The following is a 19,027-nucleotide window of genomic DNA, read 5'->3' on the forward strand; positions in this document are numbered from 1 at the left end:
AATGATTTTGTGTGACTTTCAGAATGATGTTTTGTGGCCTCTCAATGACTTTGTGTGTCTTCACAATCATTTGTGTTCCCTCTCCAGATGACTGTGTGCCCACATAGTTACTGCATGACCTTCAAAATGACTTTACATGTCATCATGTAAAGTGACTCTGTAACTCTTGCAACACATCTCTGCTTAATGGTCCCAGTAACTCTTTTGTGACTTTCACAATGACTTTGTGTATCCTCACAAATGACCTTGAATGCTCTTTACAATGGCTATCACGCTCACAATGACTCTGTGTGACCTTCACACTGACTCTGTGTCCTCTCACAATGACTCTGTGTGACCATCACAATGACTTTGTGTGCCCTTACAGAGACTTCTCTGGCCTTGCAATTATTCTGTGTGAGCTCCAGGAAGACTTTTTGCCTTCACAATGACTGAGTGACCTTTATAATGGCTCAACTTGACCTTCACAATGACTTCTGGGACCTTCACAGTGATTCATGTGCCTCATGATAACTGTGTGATCCTCCACAATGGCTCTGTGTGCTCCTCACTGTGGCTCGTGTGTCACTCTCCAAGACTGCATGACACACACATGAATTTCTGAAGCAAGTAAAATATAATCACAACTATAAAATCATTTTGACCTGACACGTAACTAAGAATAACAAGTATCAATTTTATTCACAATTTTTAAAAAGCACTAAAAAAAGGTTTGTATTGGAAAGCGATAACTTACAATTGATAATAAATTCAGTATGTAAAACAGTTGTGATAGAATCTAAGCTGAAACAAACTATCTTAAGAGCCATGATTGTGTCTCTTTACTTTTCTGTTCTTTTTCTTCTAACACAGACAGCAGTACTCTTTAGAGTCGAAAATCCTGCGATTCAAAATATATTCCATATATTCAAAATAGAAAACACATGACTTGGCCTGACTGATTCAAAAGTCCTTGTTTCCTCCATCTTGCCCTGGCTTCTGCCACAGGAAAGGTGGCACTGGTGCCCCCTATGCCTAGATGCCTCTCTATACCAGTGTCTGATATCAGAATGCCAGCTCCTATGTAAACAACCTTGTAAGATGTTCCAATAATGTGACGTGCAGGTTGTAGATTTTCCCTCTTGTTTCCAAAGAATGTGAACTGTAAAACACCATTACATGTTTCTAGAGTGTCTGGTGGGAGGATGTCTCCTTTTTGATGATAATCCAGGATCTTCCAAATGCAGTATCAAATGAAATCAATTTTTAACCCCCAGGATTTCTCTTCTGATTAAAAGTGATGTTTCAGGATTTGGGGGCTAGAGTCTCCTTCCATCAGACTGGCTTTCCCCAGCTGTGTCTGTCTTTGAAGTCCATCAGGGCTCGGCATGTGGAAAATATCTTCAGGTTACACAAAGGAACACAACCCCGCTGGCTTTGATCATCCCTGTCATAACAGAGATGATTGGGTTGCAAGCAATGACACACACATGTGCACGAGGAGGAGGCCACTCAGGGGAGCTCAGCTTGCATCCTCATGGATGTCTGTTGCTTACATCCTAAATACTTTACGACTTCCCTAAAGTCAGTTCTCATAATAGTGGTTGGGGACATACAAACAAAATGCCAATAGGTTATGACTGGGCACCATGGGAACATAAAAGCAGATGTGGGCTACTACGGGATGCTGTATGGCAGTGTTCTTCCTACATCTGGTAAAGGAACAGACGGCATGAGAAGCAATAGATATGGACAAGCCAGAAGACACACATCAAAAAGCTATAATTAGGAATAGAGAGAAGCTGCAGGAAGAGGGCTCATTAAATCTACTCATGTCTTATAATGAGAAAACACTGTGGGTAAGCAGAAGATTAAAACAAGTCTAGGAAGGTAGCATCTTGATGTTTGGTTTCAGTGTGCGTTAAGAGCCCGATTTAACCAGGGCAGCCTCAGAACAAATATGCTGGTGAATCCTCTCACACTGATGCTCACAGATTGGGCTCCTTTTAAAGTGCGCATGGAACAGAGCACTAGCAGAGGGTTGAAAGGCTGAGGTCGGATCTGCTCAAGTAACTTCAAACTGGAAACCAAGGATATTCTGCTCAGTGAAGCCATAGGGCGAAGGATGAAGAGAAAATGAGCCCCAGGTTTTCTTTAGCTTTAGAGATTGTTCTGGAAGGTAAATGCTGTCACGGAAGAAGAGGGGATACCTTACACAGCACCCCTACATCAGAATGCCGTATTACAAAGCCTTGGTTAGACTAGATGGCACAGGCATTCTATTCTCCCAAACTGGGCCAACCATGCTCTTCCATGTCTGGGTCTAATGAGCATTGTGTTCTCACTGAAGGACTCTTCAGAAGTGACCTTGGCGTGCTGAAGCCTTTTGTACAAGCTCGGGTGTCGACCACAGATTACTAGACTCAAATATCTCCTTTCTATATAAGAAATCTGGGCCTTGGAAGTTCAGCACAGGGCAACACCAACACACGCATCCACAGTCACCAGTCCTACCATTCACAGCCAGGCTTCAGGATATGCATAGTAGGTGGTCTTAACTTGAAAGCATTGCCCTCTCCTTTTCTCTCTCCCCTCCCCCCAACCTGCTACATTCCTAACCACATTCACAGCCACTTTCAATAACTTAGGCCTCCTCTCCAGTCAGTGCTGTTGTACATTTGTGGGGAAGAGGCCAGAAGAACTGTTCATAACAGATAGGCCAGTCGACTTCATCAAAGTACAACTCAGGCAGGGCTACGAAGCCCCTTCAAACCACTGAAGTATAGCATTCTGCTGATTAGAAAGTGCCTTTCTTCAACAGAAACCGCCAGAGCTCTGCCTAAAATCTAAGAAAGGAATCTGCTAAGGCTTTTTCACAGGGTAATGGATTATTTCTAAATGAGAATGTCTATGAAAGTTTATACTCTGGATCTTGTGAAACCACATTCACCGTGGACGTAAGAAGGAGCCAGGCTGGGTCCTGCCGTGCCCACAAGCTCACAGGCAGCACATTCCACCCATGGGTCCTTCAAATTGGCCCCAGCTAAGGTTCTCGTTTAGGGAAGAAGCACAGGTCCCAAGGCCGCCTACAGTCTCTCCTTGCTTCTTGCTGGGGTTTCAGCTTACAGCTGGTCTGGCTCAGAAGCTAGTGGCTGAAAGGATGGAAATGTTGCCAGTTTGGTTCAGATTTATTTTTGCCTCCAGACACCATAGAAGGTCAAGACTGCTCAGTCTGTAGGCCTCACCAAAGGCGTGTCCAGACCCACACCTCCACGTCAGGAAGATGGCCTTCAGGCATCCTAAAACAGCAACAGAGGAAAAGCTTGAAAAATGATGTTTTCTACTTTAAACCTGCCACTGGGTCATTCTCAAACTGATTGTTCATAAATAGCTACTGAGAATAGTGCCACATACCCCAGCATCCCATACTATGTCCTCTGGGAATTAATACAAATTTTACTGAGTACTTGAGAAATGAGAATGTAACCCATAATTATCACAATGACTTAAAAAATTATTCTTTTGTTTATTGGCCTTATAGGACCATTTGAAGACACTGCTTCAGTGTGGGGCTTCCTAAAGCATTCATAGCTAAGTCATTCACGGCCGCCTGAAACAGGGTGGCCAGTGAACATTGCCACTCCTCAGTCATAGAACCTCAGTCTTCCACTCCTGGCAGTTGTCTACAAAGAGTAAGGGAATAGGACTGTTCTTTATGGTCTCCCTGGAATAGACAGTCGTCTTGAGACAATTATTCTCAACAAAGTGCCGTATCACAGAAAGTATGGCCTCCCTTCCAAAAGGGAGTGGGCATCAGCCGACTGAATTCTGCTGGAAGGAGGAAGCCTTGCTTTCACCCGCTGCCCCTCAGCAATGTGTTTATCACCAGTTTGCATTGGTAACATAGGTGAACCTAAGGAAAATGTTGCTAGGTAAAGAGGTTATCTGGAAACCTGAGGCTCTGAAGTCTTTCTGAACACCGGGAGACAGCCTTCACCAAATACGTTGACCAACTGATGCGACAGTAACAAACCTGTTGACTCTATTGCAGGAATCCAGCCACCCTCCTTTGATCACATGCAAAAAGCTGATAGGTAGACTGGACAACTGGGTGGTTCTCTCAGAGCTTCTCCTACCTTCTGCGCTTTCTGCTGAGTTATTCATTCATTCGTTTGATTGTTTGTTTGTTTGTTTACTGTTTTGAGTTGGGGGATGCTTGTGTCATTGGTGCATATGAAGTCAGCAACTCTCAAGAGTCAGTTCTCTCCTTCTACCATGTCCATTCCAAGGATGCAACTCAGGTCATCAGGTTTGGCTGCAAGCACCTTTACCAGTTGAGCCATATCACTGTTGACATTAAATGATGTTTAAAAAGTAACACCAAGAGGACCTGCGCCATAGCTCATGGGTAAAGCACTTACCGTGCATGGAGTTCGATCCCTAGAACCCATGGTAGAAGGAGGGAACCGACACCTGCAAATTGTCCCCTGACACCCACATGTGCTTCTCAGCCCCATAACAACAAAAAGTAACGTCGTAAAACCACCAAGCAAACTTTTCCTAGAAGGAAACAAGCTAGCTTCCTTCTCTCAAAGATCTCAACAGCAGATACCACACATCCCTCAGCTCTGCTCCCTTCTGACTGGATGGGCACAGGGAGAATGAAATTTAAACGGACGCATGGATGCTAAAGGCAGCTAGCTCTCACTCCTATATACTTATCCTGAACCAGGAGCATCACCATCAGATCCTGGGTGGTCTTAAAGCACCCACAAGAACACGAGTGTGTAAAAATACTGGCTCGGGAGACAAAGTCATCATGCTTTGGAAATCGGAGCCTCACACCAGGGCTGGGGCTGCTTCCGGTGGGAATAAGTTCCTTTCTGAATTCCAAATGAATCTATGCAATGGAGCCAAGTCAACAAGAGTCAACCTAAAACATGGACTCACTGATCTAGATGCTCCATGTTTGCTAATAGGAAGCTGCTGGAGGAAAAAAAAAATGTCTCTTGTTTGATCTTGCTGGCTTTAAAACAAAAACAAAAACAAAACCAACCAACCAACCAACCAAACAAACAAACAAATAAAAACAGAGTTTTGCTATGTAGCCCATGATATTGTGTAACTCACTATGTACCCTAGGCTGGCCTTGAACTTATGGTGGTCTTCCTAGGTGTGTGCTACCTCATTTGGTAGTAGCAAATTACTTATGAGAAGTAAGTGTATTGTCTACCTGGAAAAAAATGAGCCTGTTAAAAGGAACTGTGGACTGCTTCTTTGAATGCACTAGTGAGATAACAGCAAAATTAGTTAAGTTCAGCACTTGGCTGCCACAAGCCCACGAGGGGGCCAGTGTGGGTGGAGGCTTCAGTCTCACAGATTCAGTAAGTATAATACCTGGCGAGGAAGGACTTTTCAGAACCCAGAAGGGAGTCTTTTAAACAGGCTCAAAATGTTGGTTTTGTTTCTATTTGTAGGGGGATATGGAAATGGTTTACATTCTAGAAATTCTTTTCCTAAATTTAGAATGTTCTAGTTAGATGTTCCTAAATTACCTGTGGACTGTAAGATAACATATCTCAGAAATTAACTTTGTCACTATTAAGTTTTGCTGTGCAAGCTGAAAGTCACATCTTCTTCCTGGATTCATGTCATATAAAATTATGTCCTTCCTACAGTTATTTGGGTTGAAAGTTATCTTTATGTAGATGATGATAATTATCTGACCTGTCTTTCCTTATTGCCATTTATGAGAGCTAGTTTGATGTCAACTTTACACAAGCTAGAGTCCTTTGAGAAGATGGACTCTAAACTGTGGAAATGTCCCACCCCATTGGCCTGTGGGCAAGCCTGTAGGACATTTTCTTAATGATGTGGAAAGGCCCAGGTAACTGTGTACTGTGACTCCCCTGGGATGGTAGTTCTGGGTTCTATAAGAAAGCAGGCTGAAGAACAAGCAATGGGGAACAAGCCAGTAAGCAGTATCCCTCCAGGGTTCCTGCATCAGCCCCTGTCACCAGGTTTCTACCCTGTTTGAGTTCCTGTCCTGACTTCCTTCAGCAATGAAGTGTCAGCTGAGAGTTGTTAAGCCAAAGTCAACCAACCCTCTCTTCCCCAAGCTGATTTTGATGATGGGTCTACCTTCCCCTCCACCCCCCTCTCTATATATCTATATATCTATGCACATGCATACATATATATGTGTGTATGTATATGTGTATACACATATACACACATATATATATATACATAAAATAATTACCATATTTCTCTCTCCTCTTTCCTCTCTCCAAATCTACCCATATACCCCTCTGCATCACCTTCAAATCCGTGATCTTTTTTCATTGTTATTAAGTGCACATATGTATTTGTATATACATATTTACTCCTAAATATAACCTTTTCAACCTATATAATGTTACTTGTATGTATGCTTTCAGGGCTGATTGTTTGGTACTGGCCAACCAACTGGAGTGCTCTGTCCTAAGAAAGGCCACCTCTTCTCCCCCTCCCAGGTCTCCTCAGCCACCTGGAGTTCTTTGTGTAGCATTGAGGCCTCATGGGCTTTTCCCCATCCAGTTTGGCATGTCTGTTGGTGTCATCCTTTGCCTGCTTGGACAGTCACATTGCTGAGACTTTGTGGGTGTGGCTTCTTCTGTTACTAGGAGACACAGTTTCATAGAAAGCTCTGATTCTCTGGCTCTTACGGTCTCTCTGACCCCTCTTCTGCAATGTTCCCTGAGCTATAGGTGCAGGAGTGTTTTGTAGGTGTTTTCATTTGTCACAGCAATAGGGACCCTAAGACAGCATTTATATTAGAATATAAGATATGCTTACAAACATGTTTTCTTGAGACAGGATCTTGTGTAGGCTCCTTGTTAGGAAGCACTCACACCAAGCAGTCAGATTTAAGAAGACAAGGATGAATGCATATGCCCTTTGTGCTCCCATAACATGGGTCTGTTTGCTTTAAAAAAAAAGTCTTAAAACTTATTTTAAGACTCTTCTCTGGCTGGAGAGATGGCTCAGTGGTTAAAAGTACTGGCTGCTCTTCCAGAGGTCCTGAGTTCAATTGCCAGCAACCACATGGTGGCTCACAACCATCTGTAATGGGATCCAATGCCTTCTTCTGATGTGTCTGAAGACAGTGACAGTGTACTCATATACAAAAAAATGAATAAAATAAGTCTTTAAAAAAAACCTCTTCAGGGGCTGAAGAGATGGCTCAGTGGTTAAGAGCACTACCTGTTCTTCCGAAGGTCCAGAGTTCAAATCCCAGCAACCACATGGTGGCTCACAACCATCTGTAATGAGATCTGATGCCCTCTTCTGGTGCATCTGAAGACAGCTACAGGGTATGCACATATAATAAATAAATCTTTAAAAAACAAAAAAAAAAAACCCTCTTCTCATTATGTATACAAAATAATGTATAAGAAATAATAAAATATAGCTACCCCAGAAATTTTTCCCGCCCCAGATTTCAACATGGGAATGGAGTTTGGTCCCCTCCAGTCTAGCACAGGCCATTGCCTGGCTCATGCTGAAAGCCATTGCTGTCTTACCTGGAAGGCTGTGGGCATGGCTAGATTCAGGTTTTCCCTGCCTTCCCAGCCTCCTTGGCTTGGAGTCCTTTGAGCATCCTGAGCTAGCGTCTGCTCCCAGACTGTACCAGTATCACCATGTCTAGGTGAGTCAGTAGATTCTGAAACATTCCCAGAAGATTCTAGAGCAGCCAGATCCTGGCCACCACTGGAATCCAGAGATGCTGCGCTTTCGTTTTCGGGATTGAGGGAATTGATATCTTCTCCAGTGAGTTCAGGATAAGAGTCACAGAGAGAGCTGTCACCACCCAGAGGATTCTGCATCAGAGGCCAGGCATCAGAAAACTCCGCGCAGATGGAACGGGAAACAGACCCGAAGAAGGCTGGCATCGTGTCCCCCACAGAAGCCGGGTTTCTGAACACACATCCAAAAGGTTTGTCAGTTATCATACAGTGATGAAAACCATTACTACAGAAGATATCTCAGCTATAATTTTAAGTCTGTGGCTGTAATACTAAGAATTCCAGTGCTAACTATTGTTTTAAATTTGCCTTAGTATGGCTACTAAAGCTTCTCCATTGACCTTAAAATTGATTTCTATACCTATTTCTAATTAATATAAGCATATCCAATGTCTAACACCTGCATCTTCTTAATCTTAATTGAGTTTTCGTGATCGTTGTTTTAGAACAGTATGCCAACAGATTGTGAAGAGTGAGCTGTTACTTTTAAATAATAGAAATCTCAGGAATAGAAGCTGGGGAGAGAGCTGAGCTGTTAAGCCCATATATACACTGCTCCTAGGATCTGAGCTCAGTTCCCTGCATCTACACCAGGAGACTTAGAGCCACCTGTAACACCCTCTCCAGGGGAAGCTGACCCTATTGGCCTCTGAGGGCACCTGTACTTGTGTACACATGCCCTCACACAGAAACACACACATATACTTTAAAATCTTAGAAAGATAGAGTGAATGGGGAGAAAGTGCCAGAAGGTGGTACTGGTTATCAGCGACCCCTGCAATCCCTGCAGGGGACTCTCTTAGGTTCAAAGAAGTCATTGATAATGGTTAGGAGGCAGAATTCAACAGTTTAACACAAAGCTGGTAAATCAGGATTCATGTTTGCAAACATTGTTGACTAAAGGACAGTTACCTCTCCTGGAGGGTAGTGGGAGAACGCAGCCCACAGCCAAGCACAGCTCGGGCAGAGCTGCGGGCCTCTTCACAGCACAAGGACGGAATCAGGTGAACAGGCCCTGAGAAGGCAGAAAAGCGTGAGTCAGGGGGATTTGTTTTTTTCCTGAACTTTCTTGTTCATTCCAGCTAAACCTTGCTCCCTTTGGAAAGGTCTGGGTGACTGGGTGCAGAAGAGGAACTACACACTGGTGTCCAGAACCCAACCTGGGCTGTACAATGAGACCAGGCAGGAAGGGGGGGACAAGGGTAAAGCATTCTCATTCCATGTGTGACATATGGACCAAGATGGTCCATTCTGCAACATCACTAAGAGACACTGGGTGATTCCAAGAGGCCAGTCCAGCCACCCTGGAATATGAGTGATGAAGTAGATAATAGTGCCCAAGAGATGACTTGATACTGTCATAGGTACTACACTCAGATGAACCAGAAACTCAGGACAATAGAGAGGAATGCTAGGCCAGACTGGCACCAGTGCTAAGTACCATTAGCCATGTGGAGTTTGTATGCTGTAGGTCATCGGCTGAGGCCTGGAATAGGACAGTAAGGACTGAGAGTCATGTCACCTTTGCCTGCCTAGATCAGAGGTACATTTCCACCTGTGTTAACTTTCCCTAATGGTTTTTTCCAGCAACAGACCAAGAGTCAGACAAGGCTGGACCCTGATGTGGACCTCTTTCCGCCCCCTCTTCCTTACAGAAGTCATTGAAACCAGACACACAAGTGTTTGGTTTGACTTGACCAGGTAACCAAGGCATACTGGTGAGTTTTATGTCAACTTGACACAAGGTGGAGTCCTCTGACAGGAGAGAGCCTTAATTGAAAAGATGTCTCCATAAGTTGGGTCTGCAGGCAAGTCTATAGGGCATTTTCTTAATGAATGATTGATGGTGGAGAACTCAGACCACTATAGGTGGTTCCATCCTGGGCTGGTGGTTCTGAATTCTATAAGAAAGCAGGCTGAACAAACCGTGAAGAGCAAGCCAGTAAGCAGCACCCCTCCATGGCATCTGTCTGCATTAGCTCCTGCCTCCAAATTCTTGCACTGTTTGAGTGACTGCCTTGGCTTCCCTTGATGTACATGGACAAATAAATTACATTCCCTTGATGTAAGCCAAATAAACCCTTTCCTCCCAAGCTCCTTTTGGTCATGGAGTTTCAGTGCAGCCACGGTAACCCTGACTAACGTACACGGATGGCAGCCCCACCTCTACACAGCAGGAAGAAGTGACTGCAAGTGATACGGACTCCAAATGGAGAGACCTGGAACACCTAAACCAAAGGCGGCAGAGGAAAGTCATAGAGACAGGTCAGCCATGACTGGAAAATCAGCCTGTGACCCACTGCCATCCACTCTGAAGAATAAGAGCTGGACTCAGCAATGTCTGGCTTTCCAGTCCCATTCTGCACTCCTGGTTCCTCTGGGTCCTTTGAGTCCCAACTCACCATATATTGGGGCTGAGTCCCGGTGATACTGACAGCATGCTCTATGGGCACAGTGGCGGAGCCGAGGCTGGTCAAAGCATGATAGCTCAGAGCCATTGTACTGAATGTCCTGTGACCGCAGAGACCCTAGTGGAGAGGAGAGATCTGCAATCAACACTTCTCCATTTGTATTTGTATTTTTAAAGAGTCAACACCATTATCCCATGTAGTCCTTCTATGTACCCAAAGACACTCTGAAGACAGTAAACTGAAGACACTCCGTATGCCAACCTTCCAAACATCAGTGCTTCTCTGAGCCTACAGTGGGCAAACTCAAGCAATACAAAGCCTATGTCATTACATTCCCTGACACACACACACACACACACACACACACACACAGACTTAAATATTTTTTATTATTCTATATGTAAGGGTATTTTGCTTGCATGTATATCTGTGTACCACATGCATGCCCAGTGCCCATGAAGGTCAGAGAGAGCATGAGATCCCCTGGGAGTGGACTTACAGACACTTGTAAGTTGCTGTGTAGATGCTGGGAATTGAAGCTTCATCCTAAAGAGCAGCCAGTGCTCTTAACCACTGAGCCATCTCTCCAGTTTCCAACCCCCACATTTTTTGTGTGTGCTGGGAATTAAACCCCAGGGCCTTGCACATGATAGGCAACTGCTCTACCACTCAACTATAGCCCAGCCTGTTTCATATCAATGTCTACGTAATTTCCTGCATATGGGCTGGAAGCCAGAAGCAAAGTGGCTTAAGAGATACAATTTCAGATAATAATGATACTGAAAAGCAGAACCTAATGATGGCAAGCTGAGGATTGCCTGTTTCTTCTTATGCAGAGGTGCACACAGTTTAAAATAATTTGCTAAGAATGTAGGGTATAGACAACTTTTATTTTTTCCTGGTAGCCTTGGGACATCACAGCCTTGCCAACATCCCTAGGAGGCCCTGAGATTCCTGAAGAGGCTCGTTTTTCTGCATCTTGTATTCTAAGCTGGTGATGCTCTTTAGGTCTTAGGTCTCAGCCAGGTAGGTGTCTTGAGAACTCTTGGTTGACAATGCTAACAAGCTCACTTCACAGTGAGACAGAGGGATGGGAGCTTACAGCTGGGTTTCTTCTCCATGAACTGCCTCTTGCAGTAGATGACACACAGGATGAGCAGGGCGAGCAGCACCGTGGCCAGAGCACTGCAGATGACAGCAGCCAGCGCCGTGTCCCGAGGACTGGAGACGGTGGAGGAGATCTTCACAAGGTTCACCTTGCTGGTACCTGAGAGTTACAGCAACAGGTCAGTACACCCTCTGCAAGCCTGGACTCGAAATGCTTCCAGGCACATCCAACCCTGTTGCATTGTGACACCTTATCTTCACCTTATCCCTGCCCCCCGCCCCCCAACGATGTAATCCAGATACTGAGCAAGTTTATGAGTTGTTGTTGTTGTTGTCAGACCACATTCATAGCTGTTCTTGGCTGTGCCCAGCCTGTGGGTTGCAATCTAGACATACCAGGCTCACACGGCCCATGGTCACTAGCTGTCTTCATGGGTATGAGATACATTGAAGCCTAACAGAGTCAGACAGGCTCCTCATTGCAATCATACCTACCCCTCTTAAAAGAAAATCCATTTCTCTCATCTGATGGCTAATGTGGACTGTCAACTTGGCCGGATTAAGAAGCACATAGGATAGTAATGAGGTACAATTGTGGGTTGGCCTGGGAGAGTGTTTGCAGAAAGGACCGAGGAAGATACATCCTGATTGCGGGCAATACCATTCCATGTTCTGGGCTTTCAAAGGAGACATCTGGTTAAGCAGCAGCAGCAGCAGCCCTTTCTCTTCCTGACTCACTGATTGTCAACAGTAGCTTTGTGTTGTGGGGAGCTGTTCCTCCGCCAGGCCTTCGGTACCTCGGTGGGCTGTATCCCTGCCACAGAGCCAAGTAAGCACTTTTTCCCTTAAGCTGTTTTTTGCCAGGCACTGGCGCATAGGAATGGGCAAAGTGACTACTACATTTCCTAAGTCCTCCCACCTGGTGTTGTGTCTGTCTGCTCTTCCCATCCTGCCACGTAGACCACTCCCTCAGCTTTCACTTGGTGGGTGATGCTGTTCCCCAAAGAAAAGTTGCAATAGCAATCCCTAGGTTTTTATTCCCCCTTCCCCCACTCTCTTTTTCTCCATGATGCTGCTGTCGCCTAACCTTTTGCGCCCTTCATTCTGAATCATTGTTAGTCTCCTGACTGCAGTTAGGCTGGCTTGGCACGAGGCTCCGCTTCCAGCCTCTTACGCAGCTAAGCATGGCAATGTCTGCAGTCGAGATCCTGGGGATGTGTAAATCATCTCAATTCATGGACAAGTCACTTTCTGCAGACCCCGTCTCCACTGTGACCTATGAACGGGAAGTAGGGAAAGCCCAATGGCTGAGGCGTATCAGCAAGGCTGGCCCAGCACCAGGTAGGAAGCTGTCCTTTGAACTCACCCCAGGCCCACCTGTCTGGACTGTTACAAAACTTCTGTTTTACTTGGGCAGAAAGAGGTTTGAATCTTTTCATTACAGCAGGTTGACTTTTTCTCTAGCTATTTCTGTCCCTGGCACAGGGCAATGGCTCTTGATAAACTTGTTTACTCTTTATTTGTAATGCCTCCAAGAAATGCTGGTATACAGTTGCTTGTTAAAGGGTGGAGTAAAGGAATGTTTGCAGGAAAACAACAACAACAGCTCAACCCCTAATTACTCCAGGGCCCTGAGTCTAGAAGGTCTTGCCATCAGTGAAGTGGGAGTGTTTACTGAGGACCTCCTGTCCTGCTCTTGTCTACACGGATGGCAGTGTGGATGGAAACAGCTTGAGAAAAGAGCAGCTTCCTTGACAGCCATTGCTGCGTGCAATCTTGCTGTGACTGATTAAGGAGAGAGAGAGCAAAGGACTGCTTGGCTTGGTCAGTATGCAAACCCTGAAGGTCATGACCTCATTCTCAGAACGAACACCCAACAATCGATCAACCTTCCCTTGTAACGACAAATCATGAAACCATCCCGGGGGAATGCCAAATTTGATCGTCACTACTAATACACAGACAATGACAGCTGATAGACAACAAACACCCAGTGGCCATGCCTTCTATCCAACCAAAGCCAAGCTGGTGCCAAGATAGTTATTAAGGGAATCAACAAACATTCACAGCATCTTATTCAAAGAAGGCATAGTAACATCTACTTATCCCTACTCTAGCACATTGGGTCAGCTAGACAGCTGCTAGCAAGAACCCACATTCATCTTCTGCAACACATTACCTAAAGTATCATCAAGACCATTACGGCTGGCAGCACCTCTTCAACACCCGGGGGCCATTACCCAACTTCTCAATTCCAAGTGTTATCACAGCGCTTCACAGTAAGGGTTTTATAGTTATGGAATCTATAGGTATTTAATCCGAGGTTTGTCAGATTCTGAAGCTTAAGCTTTTGTGTTTCTTTCTCATGAGTATGTGATGTACATATATGTACATGTATATATGTATATATGAACACTTATGTGTATACATATATATGTATACATACACACATATATGTATGTGTGTGTATATATATGTATACATGTATATATATGTGTGTGTGTGTGTATATATATATATATATATATATATATGTGTGTGTGTGTGTGTGTGTGTGTGTGTGTGTGTGTGTGTGTGTGTCCTGAGGGAGTCTTCCTAGTTTGCTATCCACTTTGTTCATTGAGGCAAGGTCTTTGAGTTGAACCCAGAGCTCATCCACAGAGCTAGTCTATCTAGCCAGCTTGTTCTAGGGATTCTCTCTCTCACCCTTTCCAGTACAGTACTACAGGTGGGCTACCATGGACACCCAGTGTTTACATGGTTTGGGGGTTGGGTCTGAACTCTGAGCCGCAAGCTCACTGCTTTTGTAGGCAGCATTTTAACTGCTGATCCATCTCTCCAGGCCCAACTCATGCTGTTTTTTGTTTGTTTTTTAATATTACGTCAAATTCTTTGTAGCTCCTTAGAATAAAGCATATATGTAAACTATAGTGTAAGGAACTATAGACTCAAGTTCTGTACAGGCAGATACATTCTAGTTAACCAGCTAACATACATTAGAGTTTGACCTAACATCAAACACACACAGGCCTTCTCAAGTTCAACTTACTTAAGAGGCAACTGAATTTTACTGCACGGAGAGACAACAGAGCTTCTAGTATTGGTCCTAAAACACTCCTCTTAAAGCACACACTGTATAATTAGAGTACTGTTGCCTCTACAGTGGGGGAAAAAAAGGGAAGGGCAAGCTAACGATGCCTTGGGTCTGGGCTCTCATTTTGAGGATCTCACTCCAGGGCATTAAGACATGACGGTACTAATTGGCTTTGTCCCGTAGACTCTCCCTCTGGAATCTGAACACAGTAGGGAGCATTAGTGCTCCTTGCTGATGGCTGTGTTGATTTGGCATAGGCAACTCGATTCATAGTTCTGGAATGTAACTGCAATTCAGACATCTTACAATCTTTCTCATTGGAATATTTTATCTGTTTTACTTTTAGATTTGAGTAAGCTACAATTTATCCCGTTGCTTTTTGTGACCTTCCACCATCACCAACAACCAAAATCCAAATCCACTGAAGGCATAGCACAATTCCTGATGAACTGTTTCTAGCCACACTCTTTAGTAACAATAAAAGCCACTAGCACCGAGCCCCTACAGTTTCAGGGAGGCACAAGCACAGTCGCAGAGCAAAGGCTTTATCTTGTTCATCTAAACTGATTTAAAAAAATCCACAGTAACATTCAGCAATATGAAATCCAGATGTGCCCCGATTTGCCAATGAGCAAAATAGCTGGTTTCTCATCCACTTCATACCAAGCATTCCGACAACAGAGAAACATAAGCTTTAGTCATTCACGCTTTCTGCATTTTAGACTTTGATCTTTAGTTTTAAATAAATGATAGAAATATTATTTCAAAATAAGATCTCTATGCTTTTCTTTTTTCTGTCTATAGCCATGTCTATATTGTAGAAGTTGATTTTTCTGGAGGGAGGAAAGGGAAGAGGGGGAAGTGATATGACTCTATTTTAGTTAAAGTTGTGTAAAAATGTATTTTCTTTGATTTAAACTTTCCCTTTACTTATCTTATTGTCTCTGTGTGCATGCGTCTGAGCATGAGTGTAATGGTGTGCACACAGATCAGAGGACAACTTAGGGTCAGTTCTCTCCCACTGGATGAGTCCTAGAGAGGAAACTCCGAACTCTGCTCCCAGGCTTGGTGGCAAACACCTTTTCTCGCTGAGCCATCTCATTTGCCCTGGTTCTCTCATAGTTACCACACACACACACACACGCACAAAGTTCTTCAGCAGGGACACCGAGTAGATTCACTAGGCTGTCTGGTGATGGTGGCTAATTCCAGAACATGCTCATTACCAACATAGCCTCTGATCCCAAGTCCTAAGCAGTCACTCGCACTCAGACCTTGACAAGCATTGAGCTGCTTTCTATTGCTATGACACTGACTGCACCATGTGTTTCTGCAGAGATGGAATTGCACAATATTATGTGGTCCTCATGGCTGGCTTCTGTTACTTAACAATATTTTCAAGGTTCATTTACAGTATACATGCATCAGAGTTCAATTTTCTTTTAGATTTATTTATATTTATATGAGTACCCTGTGGCTGTCTTCAAACACACATCAGAAGAGGGCATCAGACCCCATTACAGATGGTTGTAAGCCACCATGTGGTTGTTGGGAATTGAACTCAGGACCTCTGGAAGAGCAGCCAGTGCTCTTAACCTCTGAGCCATCTCTCCAGCCCCCAGGGTTCACTTCTTTTAATGATTGAATAATATCTCACTGAACAGATACACCATAATTGTTTATCCATTCACCTGATAATCTTTGTTTTTAACCCTTGTAGGGTTATTTTGAATAAGGCTGAGCCCTTGCTCTGAGAAAACCCAGAGGAAATTCTCCATCCTATTTAGACAGCCCCAAGAGACACGAGCCAAATCATCTCATGGTACCTTGCAAGCACGTATGGTAATTATGAGTTGGACAAAGAATAAAGTGGTTTACTGGAAGCCTCCCTCCACGGGGCCACATGTGACATCAGACGACCCTTTATTTACTCCCTTAGTCTTCCTGCTTTCTCTGCCTCTACATTTTCCCAGAGTGTGCTTGCTATACACTTGAATGGTAGAGGGCTTTGTGGCCAAGTCTGTGTTCAAATCCTAACACTGCCATTTTCTACCTGTGTCAACACCACACAATAGTAACATTGTGTCCTTATCAATGAAATCAAGAGGTATGGATGGTTAGTAGGATGTTTGTGAGCACCTAGACTCTAGGCTCTAGAGGAACACTGCTCTTGAAGGATCAGCATGTTTCCTGACATATGACATCACTCCATATGGTCACCATGCATTCTCCTCGTCATTTGAAACTGGCATCGTAAGTACTACGTTGTTGGGGGTCTGGAGTTCCATTAAACTCAACTGAAACCACCTCCATAGGAAACACAGATGACCCAGGGAATGAGTTGATTAAGTAGAAACACCTACTAGATCCTGGAACTGATGGAATGGACTACAGGGAATTATTTGCTCTTGGGTCCTCACATCCCCAAAGCCTTGGACATTTAAGAAGCAAAACTAATGGTAGAAACAAAGCAACTTGATCTGAAGGTTGAATCTCCTTTTCTATAAAAGACACAGGCACCATTACAGAGAACTTTACCAAAGTTACGCAGTGACATTACGCAATCCTCTAGAACAATTAGTATAATAACCAATCTTTAAGAATTATTTGAATGGAAATGATAAAGCCGTGACTAATAAAGTGCTTCCAGAGAAAGTTCTTTGACAGGCAAACAAGAGCATTTGAACTCATCTGTCAGTTACAGAGCTAGTTCAGACAAGCTCAGTGAGGGCCACCTGCCAAATCTTTGAGGGAACCCTGATGGTGAACATTTTCATTCAAGGAAGGCAAGCTACAGACTCTGCTACACAGGCTGATCATCACTATTAGCTTGACAGGATGGAGAGCCACCTGGGACATGTACTTCCTGGCATGTCTAGGAGGGCGCCTCCAGAGAGGGTAACCCGAGGTGGAGACACCCACTCTGAATGTGGCCATGGCATTCCACAGGTTGAGGTCTTGGACTTAACAAGAAGAGGAGGAGGGATGAGAAGCAGAATCCATCAGTCTGTGTCCTGGGAGCAGACACAACTAACCAGTGTCTCATGCCCTGGTCACCATGCCTTCCCCCACACCACTGGACATGGGCTTCCTGTCTCCATGTCTTTTTGTTGTTGTTGTTTTTTTTTTTTCGAGACAGGGTTTCTCTGTATAGTCCTGGCTGTCCTGGAACTCACTTTGTAGACCAGGCTGGCCTCGAACTCACAAATCCACCTTGCCTCTGCCTCCCAAGTGCTGGGATTAAAGGTGTGCACCACTACTGCCCAGCTTTTTTTTTTTTTTTTGTCTCCATGTCTTTCCCACTGTGACAAACATGGGCTTTCAGTTTCTGTGCCCATGCCTTTCTACTCTGATAGATACAGCCTTTTCCACTTTGGGTTACTTTTGCCAGGTATTTTGCTGTAGCAACAAGAAAGTGACCAATGTACTTCCTTTCTTTGGAACACATCTCCAGAGAATTTGGTGTAAACAGTAGCACTGCACCTGGGTACAGTTTCTGTATGAGATTCCTGACTTCCCCATACTGTAGAGATGTCCTTAATAAACAGACCAAATAGGAGAGACTTTCCTCCTCTAGTTTCACTGAGGCCGTGACTCGTACAGTTTGGCCTAATGTCTATGTCATAGTGAACTACAACCTAACCTGGTGTGTAGAAAGACTGCAACCTACTCTCGCATCAAGTGCTGAGTCACAGCCAAAAACAACAGATTACAGGTCAAACAGTGCTCAAATAAGAGATACAAGCTAGCATCCAGCAGGCTGTCTTTATATAGATTTGTCAGAGGTTTGCCTTTTAATGGTTTAGATTGGTTAACTGTAAATAAGTAGAAATATAAACATCAAGCAAAGACAAGAGTCTTTAAATCACATGCAGATTGCGACGAAAGGACAGGGGATCAGGGTTGATGGGTGTGAGCCTGGAAGAAGGCATCGAATGGAGAAATCTGTATCCCTCAATCCAGTGTCTGTCCAGGTCTACTTCAGTGTTCAAATGTGCAAAGGTGTGGCAGTAAAATGGAGTGTATGACAATTCTCCTGGTGGGCAAGTTAATTAGGTCACAAATAGGGACTGATGATAGCTAGCCAAGCAGCTCTGATCCGATGGGTTAGTGTCCAGAGAGGAACTCTTGCACTTGGGAAGGAGAGGGGAAAACACACAGAGGAAAGTTCTGGACATTTCCCCAGCCCACAGAAGCATGTGTAACTGCAGAGATAGCTAACGCATGAGAATCACATCCAACAGGGAGGACAGCTTACCCGCCCCCTCCCTGCCTCACCTTCCCTTCCTCCTCGACTTAACTTTTCAGTTTTAGCTGGAGAGAATCGAGCTGCCAATCAAGGCTAGGTACATTTTGGTAATCAAAAGAGTTGTTGAGAGTAAGGTGAGAGAGGCTCAAGTCTCCTTGAGGACATTAGGCTAGGGTTTATGCACTAGGAGGTCCTGCGGAGAGGGTCCACCACATGGTCTTTATGGTAGTGCCCTTTGATGCATCGTCTTTCAAATGACCAAAGCTTTTAATGGCCAAGTCACCCAGTCATTTGACAGACAGCTGACCCTTCCCTTGTGCCCAGTGGCCTTGACTAGGGAGTTGTCAATCATGCAGCCACTTGTTTGACCCTTGGTGATGGGACAATAGCTTGAACACTT

The 19,027-nt window shown here is 44.4% G+C and overlaps 1 protein-coding gene across 2 annotated transcripts in view; it reads right to left on the reverse strand.

The window, feature by feature from the left end:
• Positions 1-641: 641 nt before the first annotated feature.
• The window catches only part of Tnfrsf19 (TNF receptor superfamily member 19), an 89,406-nt gene continuing 71,020 nt past the window's right edge, over positions 642-19,027 (reverse strand). For both annotated transcript variants that reach the window (XM_021181855.1, XM_021181854.1), the window contains exons 6-10: positions 11,280-11,444; positions 10,169-10,294; positions 8,679-8,781; positions 7,545-7,938; positions 642-3,278 (exon numbers count right to left, since the gene is read on the reverse strand). In XM_021181855.1, coding sequence (XP_021037514.1) covers positions 3,270-3,278; positions 7,545-7,938; positions 8,679-8,781; positions 10,169-10,294; positions 11,280-11,444 — 797 coding nt within the window. In that variant the 3' untranslated portion in view covers positions 642-3,269. The remainder of the gene's footprint in view (positions 3,279-7,544; positions 7,939-8,678; positions 8,782-10,168; positions 10,295-11,279; positions 11,445-19,027) is intronic.

The sequence above is a fragment of the Mus caroli genome, chromosome 14, assembly GCF_900094665.2.
Source record: "Mus caroli chromosome 14, CAROLI_EIJ_v1.1, whole genome shotgun sequence".
Taxonomy (NCBI): Eukaryota; Metazoa; Chordata; class Mammalia; order Rodentia; family Muridae; genus Mus; species Mus caroli.